Raw genomic sequence first — 17,946 nt, forward strand, 5'->3', positions numbered from 1 at the left:
GAGCTTGTTGCAACTAAAATGTTCTGAGTTACTGTAGCTGAAAATGGGATAAAAGCAGCCAGGTTTTCAGCATAAATTTCGGTGTGGCAGCGCAAAACACAAATTGTTAATCGGAGATTTGCCTTCTGTTTTAGTCAATGATGAAGTGAGAATGGATTTACAGTTTATGGATTCCAGCCTAAATAGAAATTGAATTTTCTTTTGAAATTGACAGACTCACAGTAACAGTATTTTGGCTGTTAATAAATATTGTACTTATCACAAGAGTAAAATATGACCAATAGAAAAGTTCAATAATGGACCTGTGACTTCTGTTTTACTACAATATTACCTGATGGTAATGTTGGTGGGTGTAGAATAAAATAAAGTATTTACCTGCATGTTTTTGTCTTTCTTTGCTCTCTCTTTATTACTTGGTGTTCCTCACGGCCAAGTTTTGTGAAATTTTAGCACGAGTTTGTTTCCCTAGTTATTATGTTGATTATTTTCATATGCAGATTTTGTTTAGTCAGCTCTCAATAATACTGGAACACTTGTACGATGCAATAAGCGTGTCAGCTGGACAAGACCAGAGGCCCAGTTGGCCTTGCATCTGCAAGAGGTTTCTGGAAACTTAAGGTCTAGAATGAGAGCGTGAATTGTGGGTATGACTGGATGTTTGACCTCCATAGGAAGTGATTGCCATTCTTGGTCCAGAGCTGCTCTCAGCATGACAAGTCTCTGAGAACAAGACAACGTACAGCGACTTGCCTTTAGGCTGCAGCCCAAACATGTCCTGTGAGATTAAGGAGAGGAGAAAGTACTTTTGTAAATTTCTAAGGCCTTCTGTAGACTCGGACAGTCGTAGCTCATTAGCTGAAAGTCGTGAGAATCTTTGTGTTTCTCTGAAGATGTATCACCACAGTTATTGATTTATAGTGAAATGTAATGCCAAAGCTCTTCCAGGTGATGAGTGGCAAACACATTGCTGGTGATCCCTCATGCATATTTTGAAGCTTTCTGTGCTCAGTCCTTTATGATAATACCATTCCAGTGTTTCTAGCAAGCACATAATTGCGTATCAATCATTGGTGCCTCTCATAACTGTTAACTATCCTATACTTAACCTTCTTACTCTTTAAACAAAGAATGAAAAACATATTTGGTCTTGTACAGTTGTTACATCATTATTGTCAAACTGCTATGTGTTTTATTTTCACTTCCTTCTTTTTGGAGCCTGTATTATGCTAGATCTCATAATGTGTTTCATGCAAGTTTTTTTGTCAGGTTGTTAGGGGGAGAAGTCCCCAAGAAATTTTTTAAAGGATTTGATCACTGATGTATATTGCATTCGCATACTGTTTGTTCCATATGGATATAAAGCCAATATTGTAACACGGATTTCATTGGGTGGATATCCAAACAAATTTTAAACAGTTAGGTGACTGAAGGTAAAATCTTAAAGGACATAAGGCCACGTCATTTTCTCCTTCAAATGTTTCTGCTACTCGATTAATGTTTTGGCCCCTCTATGGAGATATTCTTTAGGATCATGTGGAGTTCATGGTTAGCAGAACACTGTTAGCTGGTAGTGTTCAGATAATGTCAAATGTCAAGAGATTCTAGAGAAGATCTCAGCAGAGGCATCCAAACATCAATTGATTAGAAAAACTTGAAGTGGAAAATGATACAGCCTTGTATTCTAGAAGATTTTTTGGTCAGTGATGGTTTTACCTTCAATGACAGTGGCCACAAAATCCTGCAGACTCACATTAGGTGACCGTTTTGTTGAAAATAAACTTGGGTTATTTTGATTCAGGAACTCGGGACGACCCATTTAGTTGTGAATTTTTTCAGATAATTGCAGTAAAGTCTGGCTTAACTTGCTGACATTTAAATATCATTATTGACAGACTGAATTTTGTAACTTAAACCTAGTTTACGTGACGTCATTGCCTTGTGCCACATTTTGCATGAAATTAGTGGCACGCAAATGGTTTCATATACGTCTGTAGACATGGCGCTGTCAGTAAGAGCCGTATATTCTTGCGTAAAATGAAAATTTTAGCAGCTGTGTGAGTTGTGGCGGAGTTAATGCTTATTTGCGTGAGACTGCTACATAAGACAAAAGATAAAAAAAATTAAGAAACTTGTTTGGGCTAGTGACTGAATCAAGAAAAGACGTCAGCTCAGTTGCTCAGTGACCTAAAAGTTATTTTAAACATCTTAGGACGTTACCAGACCAGTCCATGTTTCTTTTAAATACATTTAACAATCAATAAAGAAAAAGAAAAGTTACTGTAATGTGTGAAAAGAATGTGGAAGTGGAGTTCATCAGCCAAGGACATGGAGAAGCATAATTGCTTGGGGGAGGGGGCTGATACACGCAAAGCTGCAAGCTGGCAGCAATAATTATTTGAAACAGGTTGCATTAGGAAGAGAATGGTTTTCCACCTACTTGCCTACAGATGGAGCTGTACCTTGACAAAATTTAAGAGTTTAAAAATATATACAAATACTACAAATTTTGCACTACAGATTGTGAATGTGTAGCACTGATATAACTTTTTAAATAAATGAACATTGAATAAAGAATTCAGCTTAGGAGATTTGTGTATCCTTTCCACCTGTACACAGTTTCTCTCAAAAAATGAACCAGCCAACTTGAACCATGGAATTTTTGTCTCGTAGTCGTGGACTATTCTGCTGCTAGATATTTTGCGTGCCTGTATTTTTCGTAGTTCATTTGTACAATATTCCTAATTGAATGCATTATGCCCTGTAGCACAGACATCACCAGTCCTTCAACATTCAGATAGCATAGCATAGGATGGTCTCAAGTGCAGCAACACGTCGCTGCCTGTTTTTGTAGTCAACATAATTGAAATCTCCCGAACACCTACGCATAGCAAAGGTGTCCAGGAAGTCAAGAATTTCTTCCTTTCCCCACTTCATATTTCAATTTGTTTATACTATACTGACACACCCCACCTCAAAACCTGTGCAGGTAGTGTCGCCAAAGTTGGCATGAGATGAATGAAACTGCTTAGTTTCATCAGTAAGTTGTGCAAACATGATCCGCGCGTGTGCAACAGTCAGGTAGCGCAGTCACATGTAACCTAGTGTCTTAGTGCAAACTAGACTGTGGATAACACCATTTTAGAAGCTTTTGCTGTGTAGTAGTTATAATATTTCAACAGTGGCAGTTTGCTGTGTACATCAGCGTTCCTGCTGTGCATGTTCTTCATTTAAACGAAAAGAAAGCTTTTCTGGAATTTGTGCTTTCGTCATTTGCAATGTGCAACAAAATTAAGAGATCACTTTTTTGAAACTGCAGAAATGTCTTCGATTCTAATGTGTGAGTTCAAAATTTAGCTCAAAGGTGCACATAACCTCCCTTTGTAACAGTGCAAAAGCATGGCACCCAGCGACGTCACTCATGAGCTCAGCGATGCTTCAAACACCAAGGTGCCAACACACGCAAAAAAAGACCACAACTCAGAAGTTCATGTGTGCTGTAAGGTGGGTTAATGATGTCACATCGACACTAAATTTTACCACATTTATGCCCAATGCCACCGTGGATGTGTCATAAGATGGGAAGGTCACCACACTCCCTCTTACCCATATTTCACTCCTCCTTTTGACGCCTCTGTGATGGAGATCAGAACCATGACAGACAGCATTGAAATGATGCGATATTCTTATCGATAGCTGAGAAAAACATTTCAGACCTACTGCCACTATACTGCTAGCGTAAAGACACAGTCAATGCCTTCTCTGCGCGATAGCAATGGAGATACTATTGAAGATAGTGCTGCCAAAGCAGAATTACTAAAAACAGCCTTCTGAAATGCCTTCACAAAAGAAACTAAGTAAATATTCCAGAATTCGAATCAAGAACAGCTGCCAGCACGAGTAACATAGAAGTAGATACCTTCGGAGTAGTGACGCAACTCAAATCACTTAATAAAAGCAAGTCTTCTGGTCCAGACTGTATACCAGTTATATTCCTTTCAGAGTATGCTGATGCAATAGCTCCATACTTCACAATCATGTACAACCTTTTGCTCAACGAGAGATCCATACAGAAAGACTGGAAAGCTGCAACAGCTCACACCAATATTCAAGAAAGATAATGGGAGTAGTCCACTAAATTACAGGCCCATAAATTAACGTCAATATGCAACAGGATTTTGGAACATATATTGTGTGCAAACATTATGAGTTACCTCGAAGAAAACGGTCTTTTGACACCCAGTCAACATGGGTTTAGAAAACATCGTTCTTGTGAAACACAAGCTGTTCCTTATCTATATAAATGATTTAGGGGACAATCTGAGCAGCTGTCTTAGATTTTTTGCAGGTGATGCTGTCATTTATCAACTAGTAAAGTCAGCAGAAGATCAAAACAAATTGCGAAATGATTTAGAAAAGTTGTATGTATGGCGTGAAAATTGGCAACTGACCCTAAATGATGAAAAGTGTGAGGTCATCTATATGAGTGCTAAAAGAAATCCATTAAAATTCATTTACATGATAAATCAGTCAAATCAAAAGGCCATAAATTCAACTAAATACCTAGGAATTACAATTATGAACAAATTAAATTGGAAGGAACACATAGAAAACATTGTGGGGAAGGCTAATGAAAGACTGCGTTTTATTGACAGGACACTTAGGAAAGGTAACAGATCTACTAAGGAGACTGACTGCATTACGCTTGTCCATCTTCTTTTAGAATACTGCTGCGGAGTGTGGGATCCTTACCAGTTAGGATTGACGGAGTACATCGAAAAAGTTCAGAGAAGGGCAGCATGTTTTGTATTATCGCAAAAGAGGGGAGAGAGTGTCACTGAAATGATACAGGATTTGGGATGGACATAATTAAAACAAAGAATTTTTTCGTTGCTGCAGAATCTTCTCACAAAATTCCGATCACCAACTTTCTCCTCAGAGTGTGAAAATATTTTGTTGACGCAGACCTATATAGGGAGATATGTTCACCATGATAAAATAAGGGAAACCTTTGCCATTTTATTCATGCTTGTGTTAATATTGCAGCTTTCCATGATCACGCCACAGGAGGGTGTGAAAAAGTAAAGATGAAAAGTGCAAATACACATTTCTGCCTTGCATCACATTTAAATTTCATAAAATGGATTTGAAAGGTCCCTAGTGGCTCCACACTGTACACTGGAGCAAGAATTGTGGTCACACTACACTTCAAAGGGATCAGAGCACATTCAATGGGATTGTGGCTTCACAATGTTGTTACAGTAGGTTTGAAATGCCTTGGCATGGCATCAGTGTCGAACCTTGTCAAAAACATCGTCCTGCTCCTCATCTCGCTGCCAACTGCCTTCCCCACAGGAAGGGATGGTTTCATTGACACCCTTTACGTCACCCTCTGTGGTCTTTTTGTATCGATGTTTTCCTTGGCCTCGTGGTGGTTGCCTCTATCACAGAGGTGTCAAAAGAGGGACAAATTGCAGATAAGAACGCATGTGATGACCTTCCCATTGTGTGTGACGTGTCCATGGTTGAGTTGCACAGAATTGTGGTAAAATTTCGTTCCAGTGTGATACCATTAACCCACCTCATAGCTCCCATAAATATCTTGGCTGCAGCAATTTTTTTATTTTTTTTTTTTATTTTTATTTATTTATTTACTAATTTTTTTGCATGTTCGACTCCTAGTTGTTTGAAGTGTTGCTGAGCTGGAGGGTGACATCGCAGGTCATCATGCTTTTGCATCATTACAGAGGAAGGATGTTGGCACCTTTGAGCCAAATTTCAAACTTATACGTCAGAATGCAAGAAAATTCTGCGTTTCAAAAAAGTTATCATTTAATTTTGTTGCAAAATGTAGTTGTATGTAGACTCAACGCTGGTGAACATAGAACACGAGGAACATGAAAGGACAAGTTCACTCTAAGTAATCATAATACAATAATGTAGGACTAGAATATGTTGTTGTTGTTGTTGTTGTCGTCGTCGTCGTCGTCGTCGTCGTCGTCGTCGTCGTCGTCGTCGTCGTCGTCGTCGTCGTCTTCAGTCCTGAGACTGGTTTGATGCAGCTCTCCATGCTCCTGTGCAAGCTTCGTCATCTCCCAGTACTTACTACAACCTACATCCTTCTGAATCTGCTTAGTGTATTCATGTCTTAACATTTAAAACACAGTCAACCAGAAGTATCTGATTTGAGAAATAACAAGATTTCTTTTCTAAATTTTGAAAACAGAATTTGATTTTTCATTATTTAAAAATACGCTATACCTGTCAATTATCTGATATATTGCTGGTGTGAGATAGAGAGCCAATTCACTCTGAATATAGCAGTGGAGCTCAGAAAGAAGGTATTTCTCAACCGACAGAAAATAATGTTCAGGAGTGGGATCAGAATGTGATCCACGTTGCTGCTGACGCATTTGTACTGAAACCTTCAGACTTTTTCAGAAGGTAACTTGTTACATGTTGAAATGAGGGTTGACATACTGCAATAAGGGCAGGTGCAAGAGGTTGGAGTGAACTAGCTGCAGAGAATCATTCAGATTTTTGAAAGATGGTGAAAGATTATCATGATATTGTGTGGCAACCAATTAAAAATGATACAGTAGTTCTTGCAAGTCACACCAAAAAGGAAAATCAACAAAACATCACATGAGTGACGGGAGTATATGGGCTGGTGGAAATGAGTGGGTTTTTCAGCATCTAGGGAAATAAGAGCAAGGACATACAGAAGTACTGAATGCTGAGAAAGTATACTGAAATATAGATTGTGAAATGTAAGAAAAGTAGCACTGTGGAATGTTGACAGAAAAGTGAGACAATGCATTTGCTTGGTGAAAGCAGTAAGAACTGAGAAAAAACAGATAGAAGTGGAGGGGGAAGTAACAAATCTAATTCTAAAATTTGAGTATATGTGTGAATTCTAAAATTTGATTCTATGTGTGTGGGTGTGGAGGGGGGCAGGCAGGGGTGGAGAGACCAAAACTTGACTCCACTAAAGAGGTTCAAATGGATGTAAGTTGTAATTATGCAGAGATGAAGAGAGTTGTGCATAGTGTCGAAGCTGCATCAAAGACAGTCTTTAAACTAAAGAGCTTGACAGTATGTAAAGTTACTTAAATGCAGTTAAAAATCACATTTTTTATGTCTTCATTTTCTGTACACATAACCAAGTTTCAAGAATGTTCGTCGGTTACATTAATTATGGGCTTCTAGTTGTGTAAATTTGCTATCAGTTCAGTTATTGTGTTATATAAAACTTATTTTGCAGGTTTAGAACCAACGGTGCAGCACTGTTTGACAGACTTTTTACGCTTGGTTTCATTTGATGACAAACTCTTGGCTGATGTTTGTGTATTCTTGAACCGTCATCCAAAATGTTTGCCATGTGAAGAGGAGTTGAAAAAGTTCTGCGAAACAATAGTAGCATGCCTTTCATCCTTTGCAACACCTGCTGCTAAACGTGAAGCAATTCGCCAGTTTCATGAAAATGTTTCAAAAATTGGAGATTTTCTAACTGATGCTTTGAAAAAGCGGCAGAGAAAAGAAATTATTTATTCTTGCCTGAAGATAGTTTATACAGCTATAGCTAATAAAGGTATGTACAGATTTTATAATTATTGTAAATCAATTTCTGTAAACATGTGACATTTCTGAGAGTTGTTTTGTTTTGTATGAAGATACATACACACAGCATTCCAAGCTAGCAGTTTTAAAAAAACTAAATTCTGTTCGGATAAGTTTCTTTACATGGTAAATTTGAAAAATAAAGTACAGTGCTCATAGAATATCAACAGTGCTGTCAGTGGACTTGTGAGGATAATGCTATAGCAAGAACATAGATGATTTATGGAACATACTACTTTATAGTATGATACGTACAGGTTGTGCGTAGCACTGAACACATTTACTGGACAACAGTAATACAGGTTACAGATGTGGCTGAGCACTTGTTTTCTGATCACTTAAATAATACTGCTTCTTCGGCAGAGTGTGCTAGGTGGCTGACCCAGGCGACCTCCGTAAGCGGGCTTGTGAACTGTATGGATGCATGATCCCTCAAATCATGCGTGGCATGAGTGAAAGTACATACCACCTCCCTTCAAGGGGGTGGGAACCCACATATGTGTGCGAAAACACTAGGCACAGAAAAAAAATTTGTGGTACAGAGAAGAAATGCTACAGAAAATAGCACTGGTACTGTGGGGAAAAAAAAAAAAAAAAAAAAAAAAAAAACACTAGTCCCACAAGGGACTGAGATAACGAGTTGTGGAAAACACCAATGATGTGGATGATCAACGTGCCACATGGGGAAACTTGGAATAGGCAGCCACTACAGGAAGCCAATACTGATTTAGGAAAGGCTCAACAAAATCAAGATGTAGATGCTGCCACGGGTGCTGCAGTGTTTGCCAGGGGGAAAAAGGTGCCCGTGGGCTGCCTGATGCTGAACAGAGTTAGTGCAAGCAGCAATAAGCCATGTAATGTCCCCCTCTATGCCCAGGTAATACACATGCTGGTGGGACAAAGCTTTGGTGTGAGAAGTCCCCATATCATCATTCCATATCATCATTCAGAAGCCGTGGCACAGTATGGTGTAAGGAAGTGGGAATCACAACCTGGGGAGCAGCATTCCCTGTAGCAAACAAAAGAACCCCATCAAACAGAGGAAAACAGTTCTTTAAGTAGAAGCAATTACACGCGAGATCCAAGGCACGGTCCAGGGCTTTTTCCGGCCAGCAGTGCTGCACAAAAAGAGATGACCTGATTAAGTACAGGATCCATGGCAACAGCCGATGCTGTCATGGCACTAGTGATGGGAAAACCACCGACTGCATTCTGGTTCTCAATATCTAAATAGAAGCAAAGCAAGTTGTCCGATCGAACACCAGATCCGGCATTGGCACGTTGTGCTGTCAACGAGTAATGGATCAAATAATGATAACAGGAGAGGAAAAGAGCCCACTGCTGCAAATGATGTACTGCCTTGTCTGTCATGGAAGCTAGAGAGTTAAAAAGAGCAACCAACAGCTTGTGATCTGTGATTAACTGGGGCTTAGAATTAAACAAGAAGATGTGAAATTTCTTGAGGCGAACACTATCGCTAAAGTCTACTTTTCAGTCTGAGAATACTGCTTCTGAGAGTTGAAGTTAAAGTCTTAGAAGTGTAAGCAATGGGTCGTTCAGACCTGTTTGTGTGTTTGTCTGCCAACATCACACAGAGACTCTCAGATACTGACCAGTAGAAACTTAAGATAGTACGCAACTTTACCTAGAAACACCCACAGTTCCCTAATGGGGGTTGGCCGCAGCAAAGCTGCAGTTGCATCCACATGGTGATGCAACAGCTTGACCCCTGTGCGAGAAATCTCAAAACCTAAGTACTTGATTGACGGCTGTAAAAGATTGCACTTGAGACCTGCATACTGCAAAACAGAAAACAATGATCAGAGATTTCTAAGGTGGTCTTTATTGGAAGAACCCAAAACAATACCATCGAGGTAATTGATGCAGTTGGTCACAGGCTGTCATCTGTTCACACACTCATCTAGGTGAATGCTAGACTGGTAGAATATTAGCAAATGATGACAAAATATTTTTCGCAAAAAGGTGCTGTGTAAAGGTGGCAACATATGCTTAAAAGCAAGCGATTTTAAGTCACAGAACAAGTAAAAAAATAGTGTCCTATATGCTTTCTGTGCACTCAAGTATTTACCAAAAGTGAGCTATCAATGATACAAACTGGAATACAGAGGGAGACCAAGCTTCAGTAATTTTAAATTCCAAAAGTAATCATTCATTTACCTAAACATAAAAATTCACAATGTAACGCCAATTATTTTCAGTGCCAGAAACATGAAAAAGTTCTATTAATATAAATAAATACAACATTTTCATACTACTTTATTTATAGAAATACACATTTTATTTACTTTTCCTTCAAGTAAGATGCACAATTTGTCTCTAAAGATGTTGGCAACCTTAGTTATGGCTCTTGTACAACCAAAAAAAGTTGAACAAATAGGTGAAGACGTTACTTCCCTGAAAATTAGTGAAAAGACTCATATAATTGACATAACCATAAGAGACTTGTCAGTCATTTGTTTCACATAAAATGAAATTACTCGTACATTCCTATAGCTGACATGGCCACAGAAAGTAGTTTTATACTTTTCATTTGACTGAAAAACGTGACTGAATGAAGAAACAATTGACTGGCTAGCCCATTGTTAGTTGTGCCATCGCTAATGAAGATAAAAAGTATTTTATTTTCTCTCTTTCTGATTTTTAATTGTGCTTTGTTTTAATTATTTTTCTAGATGACGGCAGAGAGCCTTCCCCTAGTTTGGCAGTTGTATTGGGACTTCTTGAGCCGGAGTTCATTAGATGTGAAGTAAAAACTGTGCTTGATAACAGCACATCTCATGATGTAGTGAGAAAGGCATTGCAAATATTTTGTCACTGGCTGACAGTATGGCCCAGAGCAACATATGTCAATCTATGGATAGATGCTCTTATAAATGAACTTGAGGAAAGAGAGATGTACAGCATTCTTAATGAAGTAACTCTTGAAACCATTGATAAACTCTTTGGATCAATGCAGTTACCTGCCCTACGGCAAGGAGTGGAGACTATTGTGTGGCATATGCTGTTCTCCAATTTATACAATCACGAAGTGTTTCGCAAGGTAAATTTAATGAATGTGTACCAACTTTACGAACTGAACAGAGTTTGCTTTATAAACTTCATTGTTGGCAGCATATTTATCCAAAAGGGAGGGAGAGGGGGGGGGGGGGAAGAAATCATAATTACAGACTGAGAAATGATTTTGTGTTTATAGAAACTGTGTAGTTTAATATATTAGTTTTGCAGTTTGTGCACTGTGTGTGGAAATTAAAGTAGCATCTTCTTACAGAATATTTAGTCCATACATTGTAATTTGATACTTCACATGGGATCTGATTTTGGATATTTTATAAGAATTCTGTTACCCATTTGTTCAGGGATTTGTAGCTTTTTCATTATGAGATGATTACAGAGATCACATAACAAAAGTTAGTGTAATGTGCACTACAGAAATGCACTGAAAAATGCCCTATGTGCAATAGTACGTGCACAGGTCTGTTTCCAAAGTATTTGTTTAAAAACAGTTAATTTATTAAAAATGTTGTTACCAGTATAAGCAGTGATATACATTTTCAAAGAATTGGAGACATCTGTAAATTGGAAAAGTAACACCCGTCTGTGAACACAGTGACAGTAAGATCTTGATTTTACCATAACTTTGAGTAGCTGGCTAGATGTAGTTGTGTACACAGTAGACACGATGCATTATGTAGAGTGGTCAGAAACAGTGTAAAAAGCTTGTGAGAGTGCTGCAGGGTAGGTTGTACTGAGAAATAATGTGAAGAAAAAAATCAAATGTGTTCTGCTGTTTCTGAGTTAATTAGTATTGACATTCGCTAATATGCCATTACATGCACAAATTCAAGCAGCTTGCCAGATACCGTTAGTGTCCGTTGTTATCATAGTGTAGATGATAATGCAGGAGACTACTCTGTCTTTGGCTAGGGTTGGATCCTTACTACTGTCCCATGCCCAATTTTTGTGTCGTTTTCATGTTTGGTTAAGGAAACCAAATGAAGAATACACTTGGCAACATCATCCCTGGTGAGCCGCTTGAATTTGTGTGTGCAACAGCTTGATTTGCCAACTTCAATGCTAATTAATTTTGAAGTGGCACAAAGTATCAAACTTTTTTTGTGACAGTTATATCTCAGCACAACCTACTCTCCAACACCCCAAGCTTTTCAGATTGTGTCCGACCACCCTAGAGATGTGTAACTGATAGTAATCAGATCAGTGGGGCAGATGTGTTTTCTGTAACTGCAGGCATCCCACCCCCTCCTCTCCACCCCCTTCCCCCTCCCACCACCACCACCACCACCACCACCACCACCACATCAAGTGTCCACCACAGGAGCCTCATTCAGAGAATGCAGCTACTGCCGGTTGCAGTTGCCACAGGGTTCACTGTCATCACAAATTTACTGAATCATAACATTCTGCCATACTGGCTGCCATTGGATGGATTAAAATACCCCTTTATTTTACAATTATTACTTGCAGTTTTGGCTGTGAAGTCATTTTCAAATGGTTATATGTCAACATGAGATATACTTGAATTAGTTCAATAATTAATTATATTATTCACAGGTAGAAATGTAATAGTAAATAATATGTGAGTTTGCTACTATTATAAGTTAGAAAGAATAAAGTATCTTTAATCATTTCTGCTCAACAATAAATGATTTAAATGTACAGCATTATGATTTCAGTTAAATTGGCTTATATTACATTGGGCATGTCACAACATTAATATAAATGATTGCAAATGTAATGTGATACATACTTGTAAAAGTGTTGCAAAATATGCCTTCAGGTATATTTTCTTGATTGTATAATTGCAATAAAACCCTTTAAAAGTAGTAACATTTTGTAAGGTGAATTTTGCTGTCTGCGGTGTTACAGATTCTACTTAAAATGTGTTACATGCTTCACCATTTTACCAATTACTACAGAAATTTGTTTGCTTCCAGATTTCACCAAAAATTCCGGGTGTGGTAGCACAGTTAAAACTTGAAAATAGTAATAATGCTAGTGCTTCCCTTCGTTTTCTGTACAATTACTGTTGCATCATGTATGAAGAAATCCCAAATTTCAAGAAAGATTATGAAGAAGTCGTTAAGGCCATGGAGGTATGAATGCTAAATATGTACTACTCCTATGTTTCAAATGAAGAAGGTACTTGACTATTTAAATCATCTAAAGAAGAAAAATTATGCTCATGTTCCTAGATACAACATACTAATGTTTCTCTTCGTGACACCACAATCGTCTTTGCCACAGCTGCCAACATTGCAAGCATTTGTATTTCCGTTTTTATAATGTGTAATTGTGGATTAATGCTCACCATGTCCATTACTTTTATTAAAATGTATAAATTTGCCAAGTGCCAAATACTTCAGGGAACTCAAACAAAAACTACTTGATAAATATGGTAATCAAATTAATCATGATTTTTGGGCTAGTGAGTTGCATCTTTGAGATGGACCTGTTTACTGGTAGCAGTTCATGTTTGACATCAGCTCTATAGCAGATATAATATTTTGTGATAAGGTTGGAAAGTGATGGAGGAAAATGATTTTGTTGACAGGCCTGCGAAGTAGAAAAAGTAAAGCTTTTATAAACCTGAATATTGGCCTTTACTGGGCATGATTTTTTGGATATAGTATAGCATTCCTGTCTCCTAATTTTTGAATGGGCTTACTAAGCCTGTTGTTAGGTGGATCTACAATGTGATATGACTCCATATAATGGTACAACTTGGCATTTTTCACTTTAAAAAATGGTTGGAATAGGTGAAAGAAGTGATAAGTAGCAAAAAATTGCAAGACTGGGTGGGTATTGAGCCCAAGGCCTTTAGATTTGTAGTGTGGAAGTTACCCACTGCTCTACTGACTCACCCTCTGCCCAGTGCCCCCTGAGCAGTACGCTGAGGATATTACAGTTGTTATGTTGCTGAAGCTTAGAGCGGATCTATCTTTCCGTATATGAAAGCTGGTGTCATCAGTATCATTCAATAGTTAATTGCACAAATGCAAAATGATTTTTACTGTGAATGGAAAATCTGTCCTGTGTGGGCCTTAGTGATAGGATTGCCACAATAGTCTTCATCACACCCATTAAGAAGGTTGTCAATTTTACTGTTATGGAGAGGAGTGCATTTCAATGGATAGACAATTTTGCTGGTAGCTACTCTCCAGCCACTGCTATGTACTGTAGTAATAAAAATTGTATTTATATTAGGACTTCAGTACAACCTAGTGAGTTCTTGAGAAACTGTAGTTAAAGAAAAGGCCTCTCTTCCCTCGCCCAAGATTGTACCACAGTACTGAGGCGGTCATATAGTTGGACAAAGATATTAGCAGTGGAAGTTACAAGGTTAAACTGGGATGATATAACTGGGCATGGAAAATTATAGTCCTTCTGATGGTAATGCTGGATGATTACAGTTAATTTATTTTTCAAGATATTGCTATATAAACATTGATGTTCCGATAATTGACTAAATCACACCTGTAACTGAAATCAAATGCAGCTGTCTTAATGCACACTTCTAATAGCCTAATTATATGCCTGCCAAAAGAATAATAATAATTAAAAAAAATACACTGAAAGGTGAAATAAATTTCAAGAAATGTTGTCAGAGCTGCTGACACTATCTCTGATTGACCACTGCCACTGTGGTCTTCTTGTTACCCTACTTCAAGCTTTGACAGAGATGTAGTGGTGCTGGCTACAACAGTTATTACAGCTGTGAATACTCCAAACCTGTAGTCTTAATTCAGTGTAGCACTGTAGGCAGTATTTTGCTTCCTTGCCTGACGAACCGCAACATGCTCATGTAGTGAGAGCACCAGTTCATGCTCAGCACCAAATTAGAGATTTCTTCCACGCCGGTGACGATCAGCTGCACTTCAAAACTTCAACTACATACCTTGCCATATTTGTGTACTCCTTTTGAACAACACACACTTTGATAACAAAAATAATCAATTTTTGACAATATAATGTGAATGGATGGATAAAAAGTTAACTCACCAAGGATGCCAGGAGAACACGCACATTAGGAAAAAAAAGGTTTTATTTATGCAACTTTCGGAGCCAATGGCTCCTCCTCCAAGTAGAAGAGTTAAAGGAGAAGGAAGAGGGGTGAAGGGAAAGAACTGGAGAGATTTAGGAAAAGGGGTAACGTTCGGAAAAGTCGCCAGAACATCGGGTCAGGGGAGACTGACCAGATGGGATGAGAAGGAAAGACTGATTGTTGGGGACTGCATCGGATGAGATTTGAGAACTTGAGAGGTTAAAGATGGAAGACATGGTAATATGCAAGACAGAGATTACTGCCAAAACATTGTGCATGAATTAATAATAGTGAAGAGCTGTGTGCATTGTATGTAACAGAGGCAGGAGAGGGACAGCAAAAAATAGACAGGTCAGAAAATGAAAGATGTAGAAAAACAGAGTGAAGAAAGGAGTAGTTACTATGAATAAATGCTCAAGGAGAAGAAATTAACATAAATTAAGGCCAGCTAGGTGGCGAGAACCAAGGACAAGTTGTAGCGCTAGTTCCATCTGCGGAATTCTGGGAAACTGGTGTCTCTGAGAATAATCCATGTAGTGCATGTGGTGAAACAGGCACCGATATCTTGACTGTCATGTTATGTAGCATGCTCTGCTACAGGATATTGTGTGTTGCCAGAATAAACCTTCTGCCTGTGCCCATTCATCGTGACTGATAACTTGGTGTTAGTCCTGCTGATGTAAAAGGTTGAACAGTATTTACATAACAGCTGGTATATGATGTGTTATTTCACAGGTGGCTCTTCCTTTGATAGCATGTGTTTTGCCAGTCACATGGCTGATATGAATCGTGGTAGGAGGGTGCATAGGGGGAGTCTTAGTGGGGATGGTCACAGTGGTAGGAGCCATAGGATTGAAGATGGGTGCAGAAGGAGCGTAAGGTCTGACAATGATATTGATATTGCGGAGATTGGGAGAGTGACAAAAAGCTTTTCTAGGTGTGGTGGGCAAAATCTCAGACAGAATGGATCTCATTTCAGGGCATGATTTTAGGAAGCCTTGTCAAAGTAGCTGATTAATACATTCAAGACCAGGATAATTCTGAATGACAAATGGAGTGCTCTGAAGCTGGTTTGTTTGGAGGGATAAGCAGTAATAAGACTGGATGTGATGGCCTGGGGAATCTGGTTTTGAACTAGGCTGTTGGGGTAATAACATCCAGTGAAGGCGGAGGTGAGAATGGTGGCATATTTCTGTAAAAAGTGTGCATCCAAACAAATATGTTTGCCTCGAATGCCAAGGCTGTTTGGGAGGGAACGTTTGACATAGAAAGGATGGCAGCTGTCAAAATGTAAATACTGTTTGTTGTTAGTAGGTTTAATGTGGACAGAAGTGTGTAGCGGCCTACGGTGAGGATGAAATCAACATCAAGGAAAGTGGCATGGGATTCAGAAGAGGACCATGTGAAATTTAAATGGGAGAGAAGGTATTTAGAGATTCCAGAAATTTTAACAGGTCAGCTTCACCATGAGTCCATATGGCAAAGATGTCACCAATGTATCTGAACAAAACTGGGGGCTGAAGGTTTATGGATTCCAGGAAACCCCCGCCCCCTCCAAGCAACTCATAGAAAGGTTGGCATAGGAAGGGGCCATCCTGCTTCCCATGGATTTGCCCCTGATATGTTTTTATGTCCGTCTCACAAAGGTGAAGTAGTTGTTGGTAAGTATAAAGTTGATTAAGGTGAGCAAGGATGGTGTAATAAATTTTGAATCAGGTGGATGCTGACTGAGGAAATGTTCGGCAGCAGATAGACTATGTACGTGGGGGATCTGGTATAAACGGAGGTGGCGTCAGTGGTGGCAAGCAAGGTGTATGGTAGGAATGGGATGAGCAAGGATATCAAACGACCTAGGTGGTGGTGGTTGTTGGGATGTTTAAGGGGGACTAAACAGCAACGATCTAGGGTTGGTGTGTTTAATACAGGAAGGAAGTCTCTGTACTACAGGTTACTGGTGCTGATCAACTAAGGCAGATTTACGTTCAGTGGGTGCTTTGAAGCCAGGAACTGTAGGATGGCCAGGATAGGGTTTGTGGATCTTACAAAGAAGGTGCAAGGTGGAGGTGCATAGTTTGTGTGGGATAAGAAGTTCTATGGATTGAGTTGTTAGCAATTCTGAGGGGACTGAGGTTTTAAGGAGGGACTCCAGGTCAGTTTGAATCACAGGGCTGGGATCTTGATGGCAGATGCTGTATGTAGAAGTGTCGGACAGCTGGCATAGACCTTCACTAACCTACTCCTGTCAATCAAATACAACAGTGGTAGATCCTTTGATTGCTTGGGGGGGCGGGGGGGGGGGGGGGATATTGATGGAGTCATCAGCTTTTAGGGAACACAGAGCCTGGAGTTCTGCAGAGGACGGGTTAAGGTCATGTTACAGGGACGTGAGGAAGGTTTGTGAAGAAGTGCTGGATGGGAGAAATTCTTGGAAGGATTGTAAAGAATGATTTTGAGGTAATGGTGTTGAATCCACCAACACAATTTGTCAGAACTTGGCTGGTGGGAACTAGAGCTACTATGTGTCCTTAGTTCTTACCACCTACCTGGCCTTAATTTAAGTAATTTCAGCATTTCTTCATAGTAGCTACACTGTTCTTCACTCATGTTTTTCTACATCTTTCATTTTCTGCCTTGTCTATTTTTTTGCCGCCACCCTCCCACTTCTGTTACATACAATGCACTTAGCTCTTCCAGGGTTGCCACTAGTCCTGGAAATCAGGGAATATCAGGAAATTTCAAACATATTTTTTTGCCGCCACCCTCCCACTTCTGTTACATACAATGCACTTAGCTCTTCCAGGGTTGCCACTAGTCCTGGAAATCAGGGAATATCAGGAAATTTCAAACATGTCAGGGAAATCAGAGAAATATCAGGGAAATTAAAAAATACTGGTAAATCTTGTTTTTGTTTCGGCAGATGAAATGGTTTGTTTACTGAGATGTGATGCATCATCACTGGTGGATTGGCACAGCTGAGTACGTGCACTACTTCCCTACTCCCTCATTCTTACTGCTTCTCCCCTTCCCACCATTCCCATCAGCTTGCAGTCCGTGTTCCCACCACTTCTTGCTGCTAGCTAGCAGCTGCCAATGAGAGGCAGGGAAGTGTGAGGAGTGGTTTGTTTGGATATAATTCCCAGAAACTATTGGCACAGCGGCCGGAGACGGCAGTCATGCCTGTGAGTTGTATTGGAGTGATTATGTGAAAGTGTGTGTGCTCTCGCTTTTTGACAAAGGCCGTGGCCGAA

General features: G+C 39.3%; 1 protein-coding gene across 1 annotated transcript in view; it reads left to right on the forward strand.

Moving 5' to 3' along the window:
* The window catches only part of LOC124613018 (ubiquitin carboxyl-terminal hydrolase 35), a 126,274-nt gene that overhangs the window by 60,517 nt on the left and 47,811 nt on the right, over window positions 1-17,946 (forward strand). Inside the window, exons 4-6 of the mRNA XM_047141572.1 lie at window positions 7,262-7,588; window positions 10,311-10,678; window positions 12,591-12,749. Of these exons, the coding sequence (XP_046997528.1) occupies window positions 7,262-7,588; window positions 10,311-10,678; window positions 12,591-12,749 (854 nt within the window). The remainder of the gene's footprint in view (window positions 1-7,261; window positions 7,589-10,310; window positions 10,679-12,590; window positions 12,750-17,946) is intronic.

This window comes from Schistocerca americana, chromosome 4 (genome assembly GCF_021461395.2).
Source record: "Schistocerca americana isolate TAMUIC-IGC-003095 chromosome 4, iqSchAmer2.1, whole genome shotgun sequence".
NCBI lineage: Eukaryota > Metazoa > Arthropoda > Insecta > Orthoptera > Acrididae > Schistocerca > Schistocerca americana.